The following is a 15,539-nucleotide window of genomic DNA, read 5'->3' as shown; positions in this document are numbered from 1 at the left end:
TCTCTTGATGATTGCTTTAGTTTGGAGCTTCAGAGAATACATCAGTGGGGTCTGGGGTGAACATTCGTTTTTTAGTCTTTAACCTCTGGCAATTCAGGTGAAGTGACTTTATGCTCAGAAGCACAAAGTTTTTAAAGAAGCTCTGTTATAAAGTTTTACTTTCTGCAGCAACAAAAGGGCTCTTAGCACTTCCGAATATGTCACAAGCCAGCCCTGGTGGTCTAGTGGTTAAGGTTTGGTGCTCTGCCCTCTACGGCCCAGGTTCGTCCCCCAGTCAGGGAACCACACCACCTGGCAGTTGTCATTCTCTGGTGGCTGTGTGTTGCTGTGATGCTGAAAGCTGTGCTACTGGTGTTAAATGCCAGCAGGGTCCCCCATGGTGGACGGGTTTCACTGGAGCTTCCAGACTAAGACGGACTAGGAAGAAGGACCTGGCTACCCACTTCTGAAAAAATTGGCCATGAAAACCCTGTGAATAGCAGCAGAACATTGTCTGATAGAGTGTGGGAAGGTGAGGGGATGGCGCAGAAAGACCGGGCAGGGCTCAGCTCTGCAGTCCCCAGGGCACTAGGAGTTGGAATCGACTTGACAGCACTAACGAAAAAGATGTCACAGTTATCCTGTCTAAGTTTTTACTTCCTGCAACAATGCCAGGCATTCTCACAGAGTGATAACCTTAAAAAGGAGATGTATACCCTAATGAAGAATTGCCCAATGTGAAGCCTGCACTGAACAGAAAATATGAAATTTTCACTACAGAGAGGGCATCAGAAACTGTATTTTAAAATAAAATTCAGCTTCCACCCAAGATTTAGGTAATGCACCTCTGTATCAGGGGTTCCTAGACTAGACGATGATGAAAGATTCATATATAAAGGTGTCTCTAGCTTTAAGTTTTCAGTACAGGAAGAAAGCTCCTTGCTGTTCAGATTCTGACACATATGCCCTGTGCTTTCTGAATGCCCAGTGGGACCATAAACTGTAGAAGATCCCCCTAATGATTGCACATTTCCACGTCCTGAATTGTGGTGTTTAGCTTTAAAAATAAAAATTAAACCAAATACAAATGTCTCATTGAGATTTTGGCAAGAACCCGTGTGGCATTTGCCTCTGCAGAGGGGCTTGCATTTATAAGGCATGCATCTAGAGGCAGAGTGGTTCTCTCTGGACTCTCAGTGTTCATGTGCATGCCTGCCCCAAGGACTGGCTCCTGCATGTGAAGCACAAGCGCGATGTGGCTGACTGGCAAGATCTGACTCCCACTAGGTTCCTATAGAGAACATCTCTCTGGCACCTGGGTCACTATGGTAATGGATGTTTGAGCTGTTTTTCAGGGATTAGGACTGCTTGTCCAGTTCAGGCTGGTTAAGACCACCAACCCATCAACTGGGCCTGTGCAGATGCTCGACAAGTGACATTTCTGACATCAAAGAGCTAAAACTCCAGCATCATATTGTGAGGTCGCTGCCATTTTGTGAACATACGTCCTATGAAGAGGCGTGAAGTCTGACTATGCTTGCACAGATCATCAGCTACCTCACCTCCAATCATCTTTCTCCACGTTTCAGACCACCTTGCCCCCACCCCATAAATATCCCTGAGCCCCCATTTTCAAGCAGGCGGATTTGAGACGACTCCTCCTTCCTCACTTGGCTGCCATGTGATTAAAACCCCTTTCTCTGCTCCAATCTCCTGGTCTTGATGGTTGGCTTTCTGGGTATGGGCAAAAACAAACCAGGCTTAGTAACACTGGGAGGGCAAGATGTGCTTCCCTTCAGACTTAAGTAGTTTTCCTTCTAATTAAAAATAAAAGGAAAAAAATGGTAGATTATGGAAATTCCATTTGAATCAAGATTTAAAGAACTCAATATCTGGGTGACTGTCACTATCTTCACTTTTGTGATATTGTGATTTATAAGAAATGTATATATTTATTTGGTCATTCAGATGACCAAAATATATTTCTCAGATATATTTGGCCTTCATCCACAATTTCTGGCTGACAGCTCCCAAAACCCTGGGAATTTCCTGAGTGGTAAAAGCGATGGGCGCATCTTTTGTTAGAATACTTGGCATCTTGTCCTCAGTTCCTAAAAACACTTCAGGGCCATAGAGGTGAAATAGATGTTTTCTTTATGTTAATGAAGGTGACTTTTGGACCCCACCCCAGGGCGGGGGCTGGTTGTCAGGATAACCAGCCACGTGGTCAGAGGAGTGGAATTTTCCGTTCTACCCCTGATTTCTGGAGAGGGGGCCTTGAGGTTGAGTCAGTTGCTGATGGCCAGTGACCTAGTCAATCATGACTGTGTAGTGAAGCCTCCGTAAAAACCCAGAAGGACAGTTGAGTGGGCTCTTTTTCGTGAGCTTCTACACCGGGGCACCAGAACGCTTCCACGAGCCACTGTGCAGGGCCCCAGGCTCCACAAGGACAAACTCCTTTGCTTGGGACTGACCCTATGTCTCTCTTCATCTGGCTGTTGATTTGTATCCTTTAATCTCTTTATAATAAATCAGTAATCTAGTGAGTAAACGAGTTTTCCTGAGTTCTGGGAGCCTTTCTAGCAGATTAATCAAACCTGAGGAGGAGGTTGTGGGAACCTCTGATTTACAGCCAGTCAGTCAGAAGTTCAGGTAACAACCTGGGCCGAGACTGGCGGTCTGAAGTGGCGGGCGGTCTTTGGGACGGAGCGCTTTACCTGTGGAATCTGATCTGTCTCTGGGTAGATGGTGTCAGAATTGAGTTGCATTCTCAGACACCCTGCTGGGGTCCGAGAACTGCTTGGTGTGCAGAAACCTCCACACACACATTGGAATTGGGTCCAGGAACCCTTTGCAACTTTCAGTTTATGATTTGTATTCTTTTTTCTGGTTGAAGAATGCTTTGCGAGACAGTTATTTACACACATAAGAGCTTTCGTATATGAGGGAGAACAGTCATTAGAATGTTGTCAATGAAAGCAAAAATCAGGCTTTTTAAGAGAGAGCAGAATAAAAGATTGTAGACAGTCTGGAAACTGCATTGTCTTTATATTTGGGGCCTACGGATTAGTGGCAGGGAGCAGAGAGCATATTCTGGGCAGTCTGCTCTTGAGCAAACATTCTAGGATCATCAAAGAAATCAATTCCAGCTATTTGTATGTTCTCAAAAAGAGTGTGGCTCTCACCATCCAGAACATTTCAGCCTCCTCAGAGCCATGGCAGGAGAAGAGCTGGAGAAATATGGGGCTCTTACATGTTTGGCCCAGAAGTGGCACACATCACTTCCGGTTACAGCCTATTGGCAGGAAGTCCTCAAATTGCTCCATGTCACATAAATCCTCTTCCATGAGTCCACGAAAAGGAGAACCAGATGCTGCTGAGTACTAGTAGCGTCTGTCACCGTGTGGTTCCTAACTTACTAATTCCCTACATCCTTCTTTTCTACTTAACACAGATAGAAATGCATATCATTGCTTCCACGGATGGGCATCGTTAAACAGTACAATCACACACACACATACATTCCCCAATGGACCCTGACCTCTGTGCTCCTCCCTTGAGTGTCTTACAAAGGAGTGAAGGCATGAACTCTGAGGTATAGATGCTGGGCCTTAGCAGGAGGAGACCATCAGGTTAAGCCCTACAGAACTTCCCCTTTGTGCTGCCTAATCTTACTTGAGTAAGTCCACATTGTCTCCCTTTGTCTAGCAACCAGCTGACTTCATAGCTTATGATGAGGGGCATGTCCCTGCTTAGAGGACCTCCCGACAGCCCAGAGGAAGCAAGGAGAATGGAGTCTCTCATCTCTCAGATTGTATGATCAGTGTGCAAACCTATTAGGTGGGAGGCCAGTGGGCCTGTTGGGCAGGCAGGGCAGAGTGTGGGAGCCAAGATTTGGAAGTAAAAGCCAGAGCATGTAGGAGCTGAGGCAGGAATTGCCAGAGGAGAGAATTTGTGTCTATTTTGAGGAAAGCCCATGCCAAAGCCCAATCTGAGGGACAGGAGTGAGCCAAAGCTGAGAGGATGTTGTGAGATGGGTGAGAGTGGAAGACCATGTACCAATTTGGGATCCAAACCAGGAAGACTTTTTGCCTCCTCCATGCAATGTGGGGGCCCCTCTTCTGGGTTTCCCCGTCCTCATACTGACCAAATTTTGTGGAAAACACATCACCATGTGAAGATCTCCCCAACTTAGCTATGGGCGAGGGGACAGGATCCTGTCACCTCTGTACCCCCAGTGTCTGCAGTTTTCAACCAGTAGTGGAAGCAACAGGTGAGGTCAGAGAAGCAGCTACTCTGGTACAACTAGAGGTGTTACCGGGGCTGGAGGCCTCTGTCAGCACTTAACAGCGCCTTGCAGATGCCCATGCTGATTTACAAAGTTTCCCATGTGACTGACTTCTGCTTCCAAGGGCTGGCCAGGTTCCCCCCACTCACAAATACACTGGTTGCTTCTCATTACGGTCACAAGCTGCTGAAAAGTCTTTGGTAAATTAAAAGAAAAGCCCCTAAAGCCTTATCTTTAATTCTTCCCTATGGATAAGGATGAACTTGCCTTTTGACCATCTTGCTTTTGCTCCATCTTGTGTCCTTGAATGAAAGTGAGGGTGGGGTGGGGAATAGGGGCTGCTCAGAGGGCAGGGCATTCAGGCTTCAGGGGAGGAGAACCCATCCATCAGGGAGCTGCATAAAAGGCACCAGAAGATCACTTAGCTGGCATCTGGTCCTGCTCCTCTTTCTACAGCTGAGACCCCTGAGGCTCAGGTAGGGAGGGGCTGGTCCAAGGCCGCACCACTCCCCATGACAACCCTATCTAAGGATGGGCTCCCAGATCACACTGTTTCTACCCTGAAGCTGTCCATTACTGCCTTTCTTCCTAGTCCAGAAGATGCTCAGGAGGAGGCAGATTAAATGGACATTGCACGAGCAGAGTTTGTGGACACCTTTGAAAAGCAGACAGATTAACTCTTCCTTTCTCTGTGCATCTTTGGAAAAACAGAGGTCTTTGTGTAATTTCTTGGAGTTAGATTAGTTCAATTAGTCTGTGTGTTGCTTGATCATTTAACAACCATCTTAATTCAAATTTTTTTTCTCTTTTAGCTGAAAATATTTCTTCCTATTTTGTGGTACATTATAACATGAAATAGGAAATTTAGAAAAAATTAATTTTATACTAAGTTCAATAAAATCAATGAAAATCTATAACTAACTGCATGTTCTTACTGTCCACTGCCTTTAGTCCAATATTTAGGTGTGAAATCTATTGCCTTGTCTCTGTCGCTAATGGAGCCATCTCTAGTCTTATATGCAGGTACTGTGCCTTGTGAAGCTGTGGACTGTGTGCCTTCAGGACCCAGAATTGCTAGATGGTGATCTGGATAGCCACGTCACTGGGGGAACTTTCCACAGGAACAGTGGATACACGATAGTGCCACTTGTGTTTCTTTCATTTGTCTTGTGTTCTTTTGTGTGGGTATCTTTCACTTATCATGAATATTTTAAATTTGCTTATCATACCGTTTCAGAGATTAAAAAGATAGTTTCATCGATTGGAAGTGTGAGTAAATGTGGGTAACTGAGTTGAAGGAAGAATTATTAGCAAATCCATTGTAATTAGCATCTTTAGCTGCAGTCTCCCTGCCCCGTAAGATCTAGATGAGATGAGCCCCAACCCTCACTAGATGAAATTTCCGCAGATCCCCAGAGGAGGGTGTGGATGCTGTCTTGTGTCACCTTGCTCCAAACTCCCTCTCTGCTCACTAAGCTCACCTGTGGGTCATCTCACTGCGCCCCGTGCGTGGGCTGGGTGTCAACTTCCAGCATCTTCACCACCTCCTCTCTTCTGGGCCTCGAACTTTATTTCCCATGTGGGGCCAGATAAGAGTGTGCCAATGGGAGGTGCCAGTGGGAGATGCCCGTGTGAGGCCTGGAGATGGAAGACGGGTGAAGTCGTTCCTCTCCTGCCTGGTTACAGGCAGACATGGAGGCAGATGGTGCACGCTTGAATGCAGGAAGCTGATACCAGCTGAGACAGGTGCCCCCACCCCTGAGTTTCTGGAGGTTTGCAGGGGCTTCTCCATCCTCTGCTCCAAAAACCACTCAATCTGCTTCCCTTTATCAACACCCTTTCTTCTCGGGTTCCTGAGCAAACCCTGTGATGCTACGTGGGATGCAATGACCCACATACAAACTCAGTCCCATCCCTGAGTCCCACAAAAACAACCCCCCCTCCCTCCACCACTGCTCGGCCTTCCCTAGGCTTTGCTCGTGGAATTTCCAGCTCCTTGGTTATCTCCCCTGAGCTCTCAGCGCTGTTCACTTTCCTTTTCCATTGTCAAACCCTCAGTTGCTCTTGGAAACGCCAAGATTTCTTTGCAATCTCGTAATCACTGCACCAACTCATCTGGATGGCACCAGCCTCAGAGCTCCAGTGGCAGCGACTCCCTGAGTGCCTCGGGTTTCTCCCTAACATGCTGAGGGGCTCCTTGACTAAAGGAAGAAGGCATGGTCTTTTGGCTGAGTAACTGGGACGATTTGGGGTTGGCCCCATTTTGTGTCAAACTTCGTGGGACTGAGTCTCAGATGTGTAAATGGGAACACTGTGTGCCTGGTTGCCCGGTCCTGTTGGTTCTGGGTTTGTCTCTCTGTGGCTCCTCTGGGGCGAGAAACAACCCCTTAGCCCAACTGTTTCCACCTGGGCCTTCTGGGGCAGCATGGGCCAAGTGTCACAGTTCATAAGGACTGGGATTGTTGGCAGAGGACTCAAGAAGGAAATGCTAAACCCTCAGGGGACAGAGAGAGGGTTGATCAGCAGTTGTATTGCTTCCAGAAAGGAGTCAGCTTTTTACGAGACTTGCTGTTCTGTCCAACACTTGACTGTGAGGTTCCTGGGAACCTTGTAGTTATCAGAAATTTTGTGGCAAAATAAGTCATTTCCGCAGGAGAAAAGAAGTGAAGAGCTAGACACTTTCTGTCTAGCAATTGTAGTTATTGCCTAATAATACCATGTTGCAGATGCCCAATAATAGAGTTTCCTGTCAAAAATAGATATATATGTATCTACAGCTGTAAAACCTAAACATTACTGAGCAAATCAGGCTTCAGTGGACCAGCCTGGGCCCCTGGGATCTCCTTTAACACTGGGCACTGATCCTGGTCCCCACCCCAGCCCCCACCCCAAGTGTCCTTCCCGGTCTCTCTGAAGGATTCTGAGCCTCCGTTTTCTTCCCCCTTGGTGGCAAGACCACAATTCCTACTCTCATCTGAGGGTGTCTGCTTGGTGTGCTTCCTCTGCTTATTTTTAGCTCCTCTCAATGATTTAAAGATAATTTCTTACAAACCACACAAAGCTAGGTTTTGCTTTGCAAGCCAATCTGAAAATCTTTTCCTTTTAGTAGTGAGTTCAAATTTATCAAGACAAATAATATGATGGATCTCAGTTGTCTCATTTTTATACTGTATTTACGGTATTTCATTCTTTCTTTTTTTTTTGGTGAGGAAGATTGGCCTTGAGCTAACATCTGTGGCAGGCTTCCTCTATTTTGTATGTGGGATGCCACCACAGCATGGCTTGATGAGTGGTATGTAGGTCTGCACCTGGGATCCTAAACCATGATCCTGAGGCTGCTGAAGCGGAGCATGTGAACTTAACCACTATACCAATGGCCCAGCCCCTACTGTATTTTTTGTATTTACTCTGTGCCTTTATTTGCTTTTTAAAAACTCGTTGTATTCATTACTCTTGGTATTTAGGGTGGCTCGTGTTTTTGTGAATACATTTAACACTAAGATCTTCACAGGACTCATTGAGTCCCTCTCTCCCTTACCTCTGCTTCCGCTGTCTTGTTTCCAGCTATGGTGGCCCCCCGGGACCTTCCCACCTCTCCCCCAGCAGAATTCATGCTTCAGGGGGCCCTCCCTTTTTCTCTCCCTTCTCCTCTTATTTTGAAGGTTGGGTTATTTCTATGTTGCCAGAGTGTAGGATGGCATGCGATCCCACCCTTGCCCCCCACTTATCCAGCCTTAGATCAACACAGCAATACACTCATGCCTTCTGCTAGTCCTTTGGCTGAAAGGTCCCACTGTCTCCTCCCTGGGTAAAGCTGCTCTCTTTCCAGCAGATTGTCAGGCAGGGCTCTGAGTACAACCTTCCCCGGGATGCTGATTGTCTCGAAGGGGCTCGACTCCTGCTCTCTCCTCATGTGTTTCTGCCCTTCTGTCTCCTCTTTTCCTCGCCATCTTCCAGTCTTTTCCATCCTTCAGGTTCTTGATCCGTGGTCCTCTTCCTGGTCTCTCCTTCCCTTCTGCCTCTGCCTGTCCTCAGTGTCCGTAGAGGCTTCTGCTTTGGTTGCCTTGAGTGCCCCTCCACATTACTGCTAGACCCTTCCAGCATGTCCAGGGGTCAGGGCCTTTGTTGGCTGACACCCCTGGAAGTTTGGGTTCAGCTGGTTTTGGCATCTCGGGTTCAGGCTGCTGTGGTCCCGGCTCTGCCTGCACCCTCTGTCCTGCAGGGGGTTGAGGAAACTTGGGGGCCCGATGCTGATGCCGTCCCTCTGAGGCTGCCTGGAGCCTGGAACGAGGCAGCAGCTTCTGTGTTGAGGGGTAGCGGGAATTCAGGGAAAATCAGCTGTCATCCTCATTGCTCTTAGTGACCAGACCCAAGATAGGCCCCAGTAACTGCTTTTCTTTTTTAGTGAGGAAGATTGGCCCTGAGCTAACATCCATTGCCTCTTTCTGCTTGAGGAAGATTGTCACTGAGCTAACATCTGTGCCAATCTTCCTCTATTTTATGTGGGATGCCACCACAGCATGGGTTGATGAGGGGTGCTGAGTCTGTGCCCAGGATCTGAGCTGGCTGAAGCAGAGCCCGGGAACTTAACCAGGCTGGCCCCTTTTTTTTTTTTTTTTTTGAGGTAGATTAGCCCTGAGCTAACATCTGCCACCAATCCCCCTCGTTTTGTTGAGGAAGACTGGCCCATCTTCCTCTATTGTATATACCAGATGCCTGCTATAGCATGGCTTGATAAGCAGTGTGTAGGTCCGCCCCCGGGATCCAAACCTGCAAACCCCGGGCCACCAAAGTGGAGGACATAAAGTTAACCACTATGCCACTGGGCCGCCGCCCCCGGGCCTTTTCTTTTTTTATTGTAGTAAAAATACTGTTTTTCTTTGGAATTTTGAGATTCCTGATGCACACAGTTGTTCTTAGTCCTTAAATGAAAAGCCTGCGGAAGCATTAAACTGTATACAAAGTCGGTTTATCTCAGAGCACACGTGACCCGCTTTCCTGTCTCCCTGTTTCTTTTTTCCTAGGGTCAGAAACGACTGCCTTACACCCTGCAGCGAGCGGGAGTGGCTCTGTTTGCAGGATGATTCCAGTCAAACTGTCTGCCCAGACAAAGCATTCCTTATGCATTTCACTGAAGGTCTCCCCCCACTTCAAGTAAATCCAATACAAAAACTAAATTTAAACCACAGAAAGCGCATTCTAAAGAGCGTGATGCTAGTTAGGGGATGGCGTTCTGTGCTGTGTCCTCCCAGTTCTGTACGTGTACTTGTTTCCTTTTTTCCAGCAACCTTCCAGCGACCCCACTTAGGGTAGCTTGCTTCACGTGGGAGCGAAACACACAAAACTTTGGATGAAATGTTAGCATCATTTATCTTTCTCTTTTCTCCTAAGAACCACCAAGGTAACAGCCCCTTTTCCAGAAAGGATGACCTCAGTGTTTTTCATGTATTTTCGTTTAACATTTTTAACTCAGCTCGAGACTCTGCAGAGGTTTGCATTACTTACATCAGCGTTTCCAAAAGTTTCCCTAAAAAAAGAAAGAATGTGCAGATTGGGACCTTGCGTCGCACAGTACATGATTCCACAGTCAAAGTCATTGGGAGGATTTTGATATAAACACAGGTAACTAGTTTCTTTACCTGGGGAGTTCTCAGAGCCCTTGCTATGCTAACATGCATTGATGGGTGCAGCAGCGCTCCCTCCTCATGCCCAGCAGCCCAGGAGGGGACTGCAGGGGCACAGAGGGTGGGGCTGACCCTGCAGAGCTCCCCGCACCCCACCCCTCAAAGCGCCCTCACGCACCTGGACCACCTGCAGCCCCGCTCCATTCCCTGGGAACCTAGGGGGCGCACTGGCGCACCCGACTCCAGACCCAGTGATGTGGGTTCTGGGCCTGGATCTGAAAGAGAAACGCCACGGGGTAAGCCCCTGGAGGAAGGGCCCAGCCCCACCACCTCAGGGGGTGCCCCCTGGCCGTCATCCCTGACAGACCTCCTCACACAGCTCCGGGGTGACCCAGGCTCGGAACCCCATGGCGTAGAAGAACTCCACCTTCAGCTTCAGGAACTCCTTGTAGAGGTCTGGCCAGTGCTCCCTGCCCAGCAGGAACTGGAAGATGCTCCGCTTGGACATGGGGTTGTCCTCCTCCATGTCGGAGGCGATGTAGCTGCCGCGGGAAAAGAAGACAAGCTCGTCCTGGCCCCAACGACTCCCAGCCTCAGGTGGGACAGTGCGGAGAGGCTGCAGAGGTCACACTGGAGGAACCAGGAGTGCCCGGGGCAGTGTATCCAGGAGAGCGAGTCTGGGATGTGTATCTGCACGGGGACCTAGGTCGGTAGCGGCAGCAGCATCACCCTCAGCCCCAAGCCTGCAGGCCTGTGCCATGTCCAGCCCCGCCCAAGCTCCAGGCTGCCCGCCATTTCCCTGTGGCTTGCCACCTCGAGTCACTCAGTCTCTGGGCAGCAAGTGGTGTTTCCCAGCTACTTCGTTATCTCTGGACCTTACTCATCGCCTTACCCTCCTGCAGGACCAGGTGACCCCTAAAGGCCTTGTCTGCTTTGTGGCCAATGGGAACCACCACGTGGGACCCTCAGGATGGCCAAGCCGTCCCCACGGGGGTGGCGAAGCTGTGGGATTGGGGGACTTGGCAGAATGGAGGCAGGTCCCCGTGGAGGTGCTTACAGGGCCAGGAAGAAGTGGATCCTGTTGTAGAGGTGTCCAGGCAGCCCCACGCGGCCGAAGTACTCCACCACCATGGAAAGCAGGTACTGTGTGTCACAGAAGCGGCGTGAGGGGGTGGCCAGGGGTGAATGAAGGGGAGAGTGTTCTGCAGGGGCTCTGGGTCGTGCCCCCATCCAAAGGCCATGGCAGGAAAACTGCTCAGGGTGGGACTTGCTGAGGGTCTCAGGGTCCCTTGACAGGTGGAGGTGAGCTGGCAGGAAGGCCAGGGAGGAGATGCCCAGTGGGCAGGGCAGGGCGCCGGTAATAAATCTTTTCTTCCTCTGACATGCAGAGCAGGTCTCTCCAGGGCTTCTCCTGCCCAGACAGAAGTCTTATTTCTGTACCTGCCCCCCCATAGGGTGGTGACTCTGCAGACCCCTTGGGCCCCTCGTCATTTTGGTGCTGCAGGTACCTTGTCAGACACTTTGAGGAAAATGTCAGCTTCCAAGAAGCTCTGGATAACGGGATCCTCTGCAAAAGAAGGGAGAAGTGATGAAGGCCTTGGAGCAGCCGTCTGGGAGAAGTGAGCGTGGTGCCGTGGACATTTCAGAGGGAAGGAGGGAAACCGGAACCTTCTCTGAGTTCCTCTATCTCACAGAAGTGGAGGCAGCTCCCTTTCCTCCAGGAGGGTTGTGGGCTTAATATCGGCAACAGCTGCTAGTCCTTCCGTTGACTCATGTAGAGTGAGTTTCAACTGTGGGGCAGGGATTTTGCTATTATTATTTAATCTTCAACACTTGGGAGATGGTAAGTGCATTTACTGCAGAGATGTGACCTGGTTCACAAAGTTTCCAAATTTACCTTAAGCCAAAAGCTTGGATGGGCCTCTGTGACACCACATCCTTGTCACTTCATCATGCTGTGCTTGCCCCATCTGATAACTGAGCACCCTGGGCGGGTGGTGGAGAGTTCATAGTCCCTGGGGTCACTGGGCATCCTGCCCTCCCTTTCCGGGATCCCCTCACTCCCGCAGATAATGGCCTGGCCTCCCCTCCCCACAGCAGGCTCATTTGGGGTTAGAGCTGTCCTCTGGGGGTGCCATTTTCCAGTGAAGACCTGAGAATGTTGGGTCCTGTCTTTCCTTCACCCCTTGCCCAGGACAATGACGTTTGCACAGGAGGGGGGATGGAGGGGTCCATTTCGCCCTCCTGGACCCTTCTCCCGTTAGCCTGGCCCTCAGAAGAGCACTGCCCAGTAGAACTTTCTGTGATGATGAAAATGTTCCATATCCGTGCTGTCCAATATGGTAGCCATTAGGCACGTGGAGCTACCCAGCACTTGCAATGTGGCTAGTGAGACTGGGGAAGTGAATTTTAAGTTTGTTTAATTCATTTAAAATTAAATTTCAATAGCTACATGTGTCTGGAGGATGCTGTATTGGACAGTATGAACTCAGCATCGTCCCCAAACCTGTCACACTCAGTCCTGCCTCTGGTCCTCACTCACCTTCTCAGATAGACCTTTCCTGAGTTTCCCGTTTCATAAAGCTCTCCTACCCTTGCTCCGTCCCCATCTCCAGGTGTCATTGCCTTTTAAAAAATTTCCTTCTCTGCGTTTGTCAGTGGCCAAGAGCAATTTATTTCTGTACATGTTGTTTGTTTTTTGTCTCCTCTCACTTTGAGCATAAAGACAGCAAGATCTAGTTTGTCCTGTCATCACTAATCTCTAAAATCTTAACTGCGGGGAATAAATTAATGCGTCTCGGTGGTCAGAGGACGCACTCCTTGCTTTGTCCTGAAGTGTCTTGTTAATAGAACACTCAACTGTGAGTCTCTTTTCCCTCCCTCCCTCCCTCCAAAACTTGTCTCAGAAAAACCCGTGAGTACCACAGGAGAACCAGGGTTGTTCTGCTTCTCTGCCAGCAGGACACCTTACAGCTTAGAGCCCCAGGGGGAGGTTCAAGCACGGTCCCAGAGCCTCTGTGCCCGCCATGATTTTCTCAGTTTAGAAGGACCCTGAGCACGCCACCAGCTCTGAGCACATACCCAGAAGCCGGTAGAATGCTTCTTGGTCTTCAGGACGGTAACTGGGTCTTCTCCTCTTGTTCATCCTGAGTTTTGTTCCCTCAACATGATTGACAGTCCATATGTTTCTCTTCTCCCCCCTCTTCTTCCAGGACTTCAGCTCAGAGACAGCTTCTGAGGGGGTGGAATTGGAGGCTGGGGAGCTGCTCTGCTGGGCAGCTGCAGGAACAAAAGGCTCCATGTGAGCTTGGACCTGACCCACCTGGGAAGTCTGAGTCCTTCTCTTGCCGCTCACCCTGAAGACTGGACCCTGCCTCGTGGGACAAGATGACAAGTGGTTACTCAGCAGCAATTGATGCTCCATGCTGGGCCAAGGAAGCTGAGGGATGCCTGAGGGCACATACCTTCCTTGACATCCGTTGGTCTCTTCCTCTTCTGGCCTCTCCTCCTGGTTCTCTGCTCAGGGACAGCCTCTAAAGAGGCGGAACTTGAGGCCAGAGGGCTCCTCTTCCGAGGAGCTGCAGGGAGAGAGGAAGGACCCTGTATGATCATGGGAGGGACCTGCCTGGGAAACACTTGGCTCTTCCCTTCCCACTCACCTTGAGGATTTTGCTTGGGACATCTGAAGGGTTGAGAGAAGAATGACTGGAGGGTAGGAATTGAGTTAATATTTACCTTTCTTTGCCAGGCAAAAGCTGCTCTCCTGTGCCTCTTTCCATGGATCTTTCTGCCTGGAGGACACCTCTATGGACAAAAATGTGAATTCTCTGGTCATTGAGGTCTTCAGTAGCTTCAAAAGTGATTGGGATAGTGACCTCCCTGTCTCATCCTGGGCACCCTTTCCCCTGCCCATGCAGACCCATGCTCCTGAGAGTCGAGAAGAAGTGATGCCAGAGCCATGCTGTTCTAGCACCTTCCTTCATTCAGAGACTGTGGGTAAAGGGTGAATGACCTCACCAACCTGTCTTCCCTTCCATGCACGCTCTTTTCCTCTGACCCTTCTTTGCTGGTCTTGTTGTCTTGGAGCAGTCTCTGAGGAGGCTGAGGTGGAATACAGAGGAATCCTGTCTTCTCTGGGTACAAAAAAATGGAAAGGAACCAACCTGATTCTGACTAGGCTGTGTCTTTCTGCTTAACCTGCTTCTTGTGAAACCTAATAATAATTAAAGTGACAATAATAGTAGCTGATAGTTATTGATTGCTTGTTGCACTTCAGATATTGATCTGAAGAATTGTCTCATTCAATTCTATAAGGATCTCTAAGTTAAGGTGTATAACTTACCTCGTTTACAGATGAGGGATGATGACTTAATTTGTCTAGGATTTGTGCCTTAACTGTGGCTAAAAGCTCTTTGGATTTGGGATTAGAACTCGTGTCTGACCAGCACTCAAGGGAAGAGTGGCCAGTGGCAGCGACTGTTGAGCCTCAGTCGCATTTCCATTAGGGTTAAGCTGGATGACCTTACATGCCAATGTCATCAGCTCTACCTAACTATCCCTGTGAACCATTATAAAATCATGGGCAATCAGGCCTGGCAAAAATATGACCAGAGTGGCCCATGCCTGTCTGAAACGGCCCTTGAAGCTGATTGAGGCAGTGCCTAGTGCCCCCTCAAGAAGGCCAGTGCCTTCTACCCCATCTGAGGGCCATATTCCTCCTGACTGACAGAGTGCTCTCTCTTCTTGCTCCTCCCCACTGTCCTCACGGCTCCCGAGGTTCTCAAGGCGGCCACTGATGGCCGAGTTCTCTGTGAGAGTCAGCCTTACTCTCTCTCCTCCTTCCCCCAAATTCATTTTCTTCTCTCTTTTGCTCACATCCCCTCATGTTCTCTCTTCTCCCTAAATCTGAGACCTATTTTTATTCCTACTGCATCCCCAGTCACACATCTGGAGACTCACGGGTGACCCCTTCCACATGCCCTTCCACATCCTCCGGGACTCCTTGGAGGAACATAGTTCAGGATCCAAGACTCAGGCTAGTATGGGAATGGGGGACACCCACCCCTAGTGAACACCTCGTGTCTCTCTCAAGATCTAGGCCCTCATGCTTACCTAGAGCACAGCCTCACAACAGTGTGAAAAGAGCACTGGCTGTAGCCAAGTGTTCAGGATCAAATGGCTTCAAGGATTCCGGAGCCTTTACATAAGTCACTGATGACATCACACCATTCCACCAGGAACTGCCCTTTGGTTTATAAAAGGCGTGCTAGCAAAAGGCCATGGGGGAGGGGGGTGGTGTCCCAGCCTGCACACTGGGGTCACTTCCTCTTATCCCACCATTCCCTCTACTTTGAACCACGTCTTGTGTTTAACCAAATCAATTAATGCTTCCAAGTGAAACTGATATATCCACATACCAAAAAATTGAGAAAATACAAACTTAAAAGTTGATTAATCTCTCATCCATAATAAAAAGTTACTAATGTACTAAAAAGTACATTTTTTACTGCCTTTCTTATTTGTGTTTAGCTGTGATCATATTAAGATTAAAGATTTTTTAACTTTCATATTTTGAGGTACAGTCATGCATCGCTTAACAAGGGAATATGTTCTGAGAAATGCATTATTAGGCAGTTGTGTATTATGTG

At 48.9% G+C, this 15,539-nt stretch overlaps 1 protein-coding gene across 2 annotated transcripts; it reads right to left on the bottom strand.

The window, feature by feature from the left end:
- Positions 1-9,618: 9,618 nt before the first annotated feature.
- Positions 9,619-15,105, bottom strand: LOC102150719 (putative speedy protein E7). 2 transcript variants are annotated; one of them, XM_005599834.4, is made up of 10 exons: positions 15,004-15,105; positions 13,913-14,024; positions 13,627-13,695; positions 13,356-13,469; positions 12,973-13,170; positions 11,400-11,458; positions 10,949-11,034; positions 10,259-10,433; positions 10,070-10,166; positions 9,619-9,794 (listed from the first exon to the last, which is right to left on the bottom strand). In XM_005599834.4, exons 2-9 carry the CDS (start codon positions 13,926-13,928, stop codon positions 10,107-10,109), a joined length of 777 nt encoding a protein of 258 aa, XP_005599891.2. In that variant the 5' UTR covers positions 13,929-14,024; positions 15,004-15,105; the 3' UTR covers positions 9,619-9,794; positions 10,070-10,106. The 2 variants fall into 2 exon arrangements, with proteins under 2 accessions (XP_005599891.2, XP_005599892.2); XM_005599835.4 differs by having other exon boundaries at positions 13,913-13,992; positions 15,004-15,083.
- Between the last annotated feature and the right edge of the window lie 434 nt (positions 15,106-15,539).

This window comes from Equus caballus, chromosome 15, assembly GCF_041296265.1.
Source record: "Equus caballus isolate H_3958 breed thoroughbred chromosome 15, TB-T2T, whole genome shotgun sequence".
Taxonomy (NCBI): Eukaryota; Metazoa; Chordata; class Mammalia; order Perissodactyla; family Equidae; genus Equus; species Equus caballus.
This window is presented reverse-complemented; position numbering and strand designations above follow the sequence as displayed.